Source organism: Leucopleurus acutus (genome assembly GCF_964270905.1).
Source record: "Leucopleurus acutus genome assembly, chromosome: 13".
NCBI lineage: Eukaryota > Metazoa > Chordata > Mammalia > Artiodactyla > Delphinidae > Leucopleurus > Leucopleurus acutus.
In genome coordinates, this window is record NC_139155.1 from 52859276 (window position 1) to 52868621 (window position 9346).

General features: G+C 37.2%; 1 protein-coding gene across 2 annotated transcripts in view; it reads left to right on the forward strand.

Annotated features, from left to right (window-relative positions):
• USP14 (ubiquitin specific peptidase 14) overlaps positions 1–7278 on the forward strand; it is a 45280-nt gene extending 38002 nt beyond the window's left edge. Inside the window, exons 13-16 of one of the 2 annotated variants that reach the window (XM_082853762.1) lie at positions 1059–1187; positions 5930–5990; positions 6359–6466; positions 7126–7278. In XM_082853762.1, the coding sequence (XP_082709888.1) occupies positions 1059–1187; positions 5930–5990; positions 6359–6466; positions 7126–7277 (450 nt within the window). In that variant the 3' untranslated portion in view covers position 7278. The remainder of the gene's footprint in view (positions 1–1058; positions 1188–5929; positions 5991–6358; positions 6467–7125) is intronic. The other variant, XM_082853763.1, reaches the window with a different exon arrangement.
• Positions 7279–9346: the final 2068 nt, after the last annotated feature.

Sequence of the window (9346 nt, forward strand, 5' to 3'; positions counted from 1 at the left end):
TATATAATTTTAGCCTCTTGAGCTGAAATTTATAATACATTTTCAGACATACTTAGGGTCATATGAACAGGTTAAATGTAGTTGAAGTATCTGCTAGTCTAGTATTTCTGAAATGCTTCTTTAATTGTTTAAATTAAAAAAATACTTATTTGGCTGCGTTGGGTCTTAGTTGCAGCACACGGGATCTTCATTGCAGCATGTGGGATCTTTCGTTGTGGCGCATGGGCTCTTTGCAGCATGCGGGCTTCTCTCTAGTGGCACGCGGGCCCTAGAGCATGTGGGCTCAGTAGTTGCAGCACTCGGGCTCTCTAGTTGTGGCGCACGGGCTGCAGAGCGCACAGACTCAGTAATTGCAGCATGTGGGCTCTCTAGTTGTAGTGTGTGGGGCTCCAGAGCACACGGGCTCAGTAGTTGCGGCACATGGGCTATCTAGTTATGCGTGGGCTCTAGAGCACGCAGGCTTAGTTGCTCCGTGGCATATGGGATCTTAGTTCCCTGACCAGGGATTGAACCCGTGTCCCCTGTATTGGGAGGTGGATTCTTAACCACTGGGCCACCAGGGAAGTCCCTGTTGTTTAAATTTTTGGTAACTCCTCTGCGGCCAGTTTCATGGGTTAAAATGTTTAATGGAAAAGTTAAAAATTTTTTTATCTTAAAATTAGGACTACGGGCTTCCCTGGTAGTGCACTGGTTGAGAGTCCGCCTGCTGGTGCAGGGGACACGGGTTCGTGCCCTGGTCCGGGAGGATCCCGCATACCGCAGAGCGGCTAGGCCCGTGAGCCATGGCCGCTGAGCCTGTGCTCCGCAGCCTGTGCTCCGCAACGGGAGAGGCCACAACAGTGAGAGGCCTGCGTACCGCAAAAAAAAAAAAAAAAAAAAAGTTAGGACCAGATTGAAAATAAACATATTTTCAAATGCTTAGATTTCTATGTGATTTTTACAGTTCTTATTTTCAACTTTATTTGAATATGAAAGCAGTACTTTAAAAAGTGTGATAAATATTTTAAATAACTACCTTTATAAGTCTGTTTACCCTTTTTCTTTTGGTTTGTATATAGGATGTTAAATTTCCTCTTATGTTGGATGTGTACGAACTGTGTACACCAGAACTTCAAGAGAAAATGATTTCTTTTCGATCAAAATTCAAGGATCTGGAAGATAAAAAAGTAAATCATCAGCCAAAGACAGTAGGTTCTTATTGGTCATTTTCTAATCTTAATATGTTTATCTTTAATCTGTGTCCAGTATTCATTTTATATTGTTAACCTGTTAGTAAAAATGGATGAACCTGTGTTTAGCATATATACAAATCTTGCAGATATTGGTGCAAGCCCTTAAAGTTTTAGGTGTGTTTTAGCATAAGAAAAAGAACTCTAGCTATGCTAAATGGGTCCTTCATGGTAGAATAAACTTAATATTTTCTTTTCCCATAAAAATTTTCAGCTTATATTCCTTTTATATCAATATTTATTTCCTCAAAGCACTTCACGTAAAATCTTGCCTTGTAAAATTCAGAGTATTTTATTATTTTCCTTGTAAGGCATCTCCATTTTTTAAAATGGAGTTAGTGTTACCGAATATTGCTTCATTATGCCCACTGTGACAACTTAAGTCATATCTTTTAACAAGCACCTATAACTGTTAAAATTATAACCTTAGCAACTTTATATATTTAATAAATTGTATATTTTAAATTCAGAGAAGGGACAGCTGAATTATATGTTGGATTTTCTTCAAAAGGAAAAAGATATTTCCTGGTAAATAGGAATATTTCCAGTGTGATATTATATACCAAATTTTAAAATTAAATTCTTCTGCAGGTTACTGTGTGTGTGTGTTAAAAGTAATTTAAAAAAAATTAAACTTTATTTTGAGATAATTGTAGAATCACATGAAGTTATAAGAAATAATAGAGTACCTTTTACCCAGTTTCTCCTAGTGGTAACATCTTGCAAAGCTGTAATACAATATCACAACCAGGATACTGACTTTGATGTAGTCTAGATGCAGTACATTTCCTCTACCACAACGATCCCTCATGCTGTCCCTTTGTAGCCAAATCCACTCTTCTTTCCCCCTACCCCCTTCTTTTTAAAAAAAAAATTAATTAATTAATTTTTGGCTGTGTTGGGTCTTTGTTGCTGGTGCAGGCTTTCTCTGGTCACGCGCGGTGACTGGGGGCTCTTCTTTGTGTGGTGTGCGTGCGGGATTCTCGTTGTGGTGACTTTTCTTGTTGCGGAGCATGGGCTCTAGGCGTGCAGGCTTCAGCAGTTGTGGCTCACAGGCTCAGTAGTTGCGGCGTGCGGGCTTCAGTAGTTGTGGCTCGCGGGCTCCGGAGTGCAGGCTCAGTAGTTGTGGCGCACGGGCCTAGTTGCTCCACGGCATGTGAGATCTTCCCAGACTAGGGCTCGAATCCGTGTCCCCTGCATTGGCAGGCAGATTGTTAACCACTGAGCCACCAGGAAAGTCCACTTCTTGTACTTTGGTTAAATTTATTTGTAACTATTTTATTCTTTTTGATGTTTTTGTAAATGGCATAGTTTTTAAAAATTTCATTTTTGCATTCATGGCAGTTGATTTTTGTATATTGATCTTACATCCTCTACTCTCCTGAATTGGTTTATTAGCCGTTTTTTTCTCTTATTTTTTTTGAAAGAGATTGTGTAGAATTGGTGTTAGTTCTCTTTTAAACGTTTGGTAGAATTGTCTTGGTCAGACAGACTTGGCCTGCAGAGTTCTTTTTCAGGAGTTGTTTTTTTTTTTTTTTTGTGGTACGCGGGTCTCTCACTGTTGTGGCCTCTCCCATTGCAGAGCACAGGCTCCGGATGCCCAGGCTCAGCGGCCATGGCTCATGGGCCTAGCTGCTCCGTGGCATGTGGGATCTTCCCAGGCTGGGGCACGAACCCGTGTCCCCTGCATTGGCAGGCGGACTGTCAACCACTGCGCCACCAAGGGAAGCCCTTTTTCAGGAGTCTTTAAATTAAAAATTCAACTTTATAGTTATGGGCTATTCAAATTTATTTCATATTGGGTATGTTTTGGTAGTTTGTCGTTTCGTGGAATTGATCCATTTCATCTAGCTTGTCAATTTTATGTGTGCAGAGTTGTTCCTAGGATGATGATTATTCTGATGTTTGCATGGTGTGTAGGGATATCTGTCCCCTGTTTCATTCCTGATATTGTAAATTTGTGTCTATTTTTTTTCTCTTTGTCAGTCTTGCTAGAGGATTGTCAATTTTATTGCTCTTTTCAGAGAACTAGCATTTCGTTTCATTGATTTTTCTCTATTTTTCTGCATCTCGTTTTATTGATTTTTACTCTTATTATTTCTTGTTTTCTGCTTGCTTTGGGTTTATTTTCCTCCTCTTTTTCTAGGTCCTTATGGTGTGGGAACTTAGATCTTTTATTTCAGACTTCCTGTTTTCTGATGTGTGCATTTAGTGTTGTAAATTTCCTCTTAGCAGTGCTTTCAGATTGTGTCCTACAAATTGTTGTATTGCATTTCCATTTTCATTATGTTTCTTGTATTTTTAAAAAATTTGAGACTTCTCTTTGACCTTGGATCATTTAGAAATGTCTTGTTTAATATACAAGTGTTTGGAAAATTTCCTGTTATCTTTTTGTTACTGATTCTAGTTTGAGTCGATTGTGGTGAGAAAACACCCTCATGTGATTTAAATTCCTTTAAATTTGTTGAGGTTTGCTTTATGGCTCAGGATGTGATCTATCTTGGTAAATGTTCCATGGGCACTTGAAAAGAATGTGTATTTTTACTGTTGTTGAGTGGAGTATTATGTGATGTTGATTAGATCCAGTTGGTTGATGGTGTTGTTGCTTTTTCCTGTAACCTTGCTGTTTTTCTGTCAGCTGTTGAAAGAGGAGTAGTGAAATCTTCAACTAAAATTGTGGATTTGTATGTTTCTCCATTCATTCAGTTCTGTTAGCTTTTTGCTTTTCATGTTTTGTAACTATTATTTGGTGCATACACATTTAGGATTGCTCTGTCTTCTTGGTGGAGTGATTCTTTGATTATTATGCAGTGTCCATCTCGGTTTGTGGTCATTTTCTTTGTTCTGTAGTCTACTTTATCTGATATTAATATTGCCTCTGCTGCTTTCTTTTTGTTAATGTTTGCATGATACACCTTTTTCCATTCTTTTACTTTAAATTTGCCCATGCTATATTTGAAGGTAGTTTTTTATAGACAGCATATAGTTGGGTCATGTTTTTTAATCCTGTGTTAACCTCTGTCCTTTTATTGGTACATTTAGACCATTTATATTTCATGAAATTCTTAATATGTTAGTGTTTGAATCTATTTTATATTTTGCTGTTTGTTCTGATTTTTGTTTCTGTTTTCCCTTCTTGTAGGTTACATGAACATTTTTTAGAATTCTAGTTTATGTATAATTTTTTTTGACGAATTTGATTTTTAAAAAATTTATCTATTTTATTTTTGGCTGCATTGGGTCTTTGTTGCTGCACACAGGCTCCCCCTAGTTGCGGCAAGCAGGGGCCACTCCTTGCTATGGTGCGCGGGCTTCTCACTGCAGTGGCCTCTCGTCGTGGAGCGTGGGCTCTACGGCGTTCGCGCTTCAGTAGTTGTGGTGCACGGGCTCAGCAGTTGTGGCTCGCGGGCTCTAGAGCGTAGGCTCAGTAGTTGTGGCACATGGGCTTAGTTGCTCCACATCATATGGGATCCTCACGGACCAGGGCTCAAAACCATGTCCCCTGCATTGGCAGGTGGATCTCCAACCACTGCACCACCAGGGAAACTCATGTGTAATGTTTTTTAATGGGTTTCTTTGTATAGCCTTTTTTGGGTTGCTCTAGGTGTTAAAAATATATAAAGGAATGGTTGACCTAATTGCCTTTCTTTGTGGTAAGATCCTTTGGCTTCTTGTCACTTTAGCTATCTTTTAAACTGCTTGCATTGTCTTCATTATCATTATAGTCTTCAAGGACTTTGTGTCCATATGCCTAAGTAAGTTTTTTTTTTTAATTTTTATTTTATTTATTTTTGACTGTGTTGGGGTCTTTGTTGCTGCACGCGGGCTTTCTCTAGTTGTGGCGAGCAGGGGCTACTCTTCTCTGCGGCGCGTGGGCTTCTCATTGTGGTGGCTTCTCTTGCTGCGGAGCACGGGCTCTAGGCACGTGGGCTTCAGTAGTTGTGGATCGCAGACCCTAGAGCGCAGGCTCAGTAGTTGTGGCTCACGGGCTTAGTTGCTCCGCGGCATGTGGGATCTTCCTGGACCAGGGCTCGATCCTGTGTCCCCTGCATTGGCAGGCAGATTGTTAACCACTGTGTGACCAGGGAAGCCCCTGCTTAGTTGTTTTTATATTACACACTGAAATGGGTTGAGGCAAGAGAGTTCCCATTGAAGACCCTTGTCTAAAGTTGTAAATCATGCCTCTTAATTTAGGTAAATATTTGCTGAATTAAATATTTCAGTTCATTTGAGCTGAAGTGGCAGGTGGCCGTGGCTTAGTAGATATAATATTAATTGCAGTAATTTGACTTCTGTTTTTTTGAGGCAGGTTTTCTTTTATCTTCACCTATATGGTTTGATAGTATTCTGGAAAAGTTGCAGAATTGGGTTTTCTTTTTCTACCCTAGAGCAGTGTTTATTTGTACTCTGTATTCACTGGTGTGCTCTAGGTTTAGTGGTTTGAAGTTGGTTCTGTAATCAGGATCTCCTACTATACATATGAGACTGTATGTTTTTAAAGAGTAGGACTTTTGGGTTTACAGTTTTATGTTAACTGTAACTGTATCATTTGAGCAATTTGTAAGGCAGATCATATTTTTTCTTTGTCTTGCCTTGGTGATTTGCATTATAGACAGTAAATATTTGTGGAGATGGATACTCATTGAGAATATAAATTTTATTTCCAATATCATGAAAACTTAAAATTTTTTTCCCCTCAGAGTGACAAAAAGAGTAGTCCCCCAAAAGAAGTTAAGTATGAACCCTTTTCTTTTGCTGATGGTAAGTGAAATCTTCATTTCAGTTGACTTTTACTGTGTGTAGTGTTTTTTTTTTTAAGGTAAAATTACTGTCTTTCCACATATCTGTTTTTTTCAGGTACTGTGCTTTAAAAAAAGTTGTTTCTTATAATTTACTGTAGTATGAGATAGTAAAAAATCACTTTTTAGTGAATATATGTTCTATGAATGGTAGCATACTGCTTAAAACATCTTTCATGAACCTTTAATTGGACAGTAGTATCTTATTGGATTTTAACAATAAAGTAGTACTTCTCTAGGCTAAACTTGAGTTGTTCTTGCTTGTTACTTAGCTTGAGAAAGCACATATCTGTTCATTTCTAATATTATTGGGTTTACATCTTTCTTTAGACATTGGCTCCAATAATTGTGGATACTATGACTTACAAGCAGTGCTAACACATCAGGGAAGATCTAGCTCTTCAGGTCATTATGTATCATGGGTGAAAAGGAAACAAGGTAAAGATTGTTTTTTTTTAATTGTTCCATACTATTTTGATAAGTTGTTTAGATTTTTAGCACATTTGTTCTCAAACTTTTTGATCTCAGAACTCCTTTTGCATTCTTAAATTATTGAGGATCCCAGAGAGCTTCTGTTTATGAGGATTATCTCAATATTTACTATAATAGAAATTAAAACTGAAAAGTTAATTCTTTTAAAACTGACAGTAATGAAGTCATTACATATTAACATAAATAACATTTTCAAAATAAAAATTACAATCTTTTCCAAAACAAGGCAAAAAATGATATTGATTTACATTTTTCTAAGTCTGTTTTGTTAGGCTTAATAGGAGACAGCTGGATTCTCCTGTTTTTGCCTTCAGTCTGCTGCTTTATCACACATTGTGTAACCTCTGGAGAATTCCAAAGCACACTTCACAGAATGAGGGGGAAAAGGGAAATAATGCTTTAGGAGTGTTATAAAAATTGTTGTAACCTTCATGGAACCCCTGAAAAGATCTTGAACCTGAGTAGTCCCTGGACCACTCTTTGAGAACTGTTGGTATGGCAGATGGAATACTACTGTACATAAAATTACTCAGTACCTCTTTTGCAATGGAACTCTGAAAAAATCATATATGAGATTAATTTCATTCTTCTCTTTTGCACTTTAGATGAATGGATTAAGTTTGATGATGATAAGGTCAGCATCGTGACACCAGAGGATATCTTGAGGCTTTCTGGTGGTGGAGACTGGCATATAGCTTATGTTCTACTCTATGGGCCTCGCAGAATTGAAATAATGGAAGAGGAAAGTGAACAGTAATCTTCATTTTAGCTATTTATGCTTAGGTGTGAAATAAATGTTGTTTGTTGATCATTTCTATAACCCAGAGCTTTAAAGGAAGATTTTTAGGTGGTTTTACATGTTTCCCCTCATGTGGAACAAAAGAGGGCAGAAGCAGACCACTCTGTGTTATCGACCTAAAAAATAACAGGAAAGAGAAAATTGCCTTTGGACTGTGCTGCCCTATATAAAAGTGACAGGAAGACGTTTTTAAAAAGCTTATTTCTTGGATTAATTTTTAAAAATTATGAGTTGAAATGCCTTTCAACCATTACCTTCTGTGATAATTTTTCTTCCTGTCTTTTTCAGCCCAAGATTCAGCAATCAGATGTTTATTGCACACCTATTACTCTATTATTTGTTGTTTTTGCATGGTTCAAACCACCAGTGATTCAGTAGCTGCCCATCCTTTGCATTATCTAACAAAAATTTTGCCAGGACGGTGGAAAGGAAGTTAAGTGTTGATCTCATTGTGTAACTCAGTGCTGCTGTCCCCATCCCATGGAAACATGGGTACAATCAAGTATTTGTCCAGCCTGACTGTTGCTGGCTTCTCATGACTTTAAAATAAATTGTGATCAATAATAGTACATTTGATTATACATTTATTACTGTGTCTCTGATGTACTAGGTTTGTACATTTAACTTTGCAATGGTTTTGTAGTAATCAACCTTAAAAATAATGTTGACAGCTCCGGTTGCTTATTTTTAGAAAATTAGGATATTTAATAAAAAAAACAAAACAAAGAGGGACTAACAGCGTTTGACCTCAAGTCTTTTGTCTGTTGAGTGTTGGAGCTTGGCTGAAGTTCAGATATGTTTACTACTATTAGTTTCTGCAGATGGTTAGTTTAACTATGCTCTTAAGCATCCATTTAAAAATAGTCTTTGCCTGCTAGCATAATATTCTGTTTAAAAAGGAATAGAGTTGTAAAAGTAATGGAGTTCTTTGGATGCTGAATGCAACCATGTTATCAGATCTGTTCCTTGGCTCAGTTGGGTGTTTATTTCTACTCCCCTGTCAACTCCCAAATTCTTAATGTCTATCAAAATTTAGTACCAATGATTTTTAAAGTGATGGTAGAAATACCAGAGTATGAGATATCTCAATATATGGTATGTTTCTTCCATTTTAATACTCTAGTCAATTCATTTTTGTTTTAGGAGCCTTGCTTGGTTGCAAAAGGATAGAGTAGCAGCTGACTTGTCTGATTTCCTTTGAGTTAGATATTTATAATAAAGTTTTGGGGATTATCATGAAATCTCATCTTTGCTTATGCTGTTTTAATGCTCTGCAGAGCATAGTAGTGATAACTATAAGATTCTTAGAGAATAATGGCCATTTCCTCTCAAGTTTGAACAATGTAATATAATCTAAGAACACTAGGGGATAAAATAAGCATTTCAGGAAAATTTATTTGTAAATAGCTTCTTCAGCTAAGCTTTAATAATTGGCAATCAGTACTCCTTTTGCCTTGGAGGTGGCATAGAATAGAATAGGGAGGATGAGACCATAATAATTGTAATGATTCTTTTATATATTGGTGTGATGCTTGTAAATTTGTGAAGTTTTTTTATTCACTAATTTTGTTCTGAACAATTTTGAGGACACCGATTTAGGAATTAGAATTCAGATTTTACGATTTGGAGGATGCTGTAGCTACTAGATCAGGTAGGGTTAGAACGAAGTATATAAGCCTTGTATGGAATTAGCATTTTAAATTATAATTCCTTAACTGTCTTTACAAAACACTTCATTTTATTTGATCCAGAAAAGCATTATAAAGTATAAGAAATCGGACTTATACTAGTGTTGTTTTAAACTATTTAGGCTATTTTAGAATTCAGCCTTTCATATAAGATCTTTGAAAAGAGAGAATAAGCAAGAAAATGTCTTGATTGATTCCTGAGCGTGCCTTATGTGCTGTGCCCCTCGCACTGAGGCCCTTTTGATATTAGAGCTGTGCTGGATCACTGTTGGACTAGTGAGGTGAAGCCCCAGCAAGAATATTTTTAGTGACAGGCACTTAGCCCTCCTTCCAGATTCA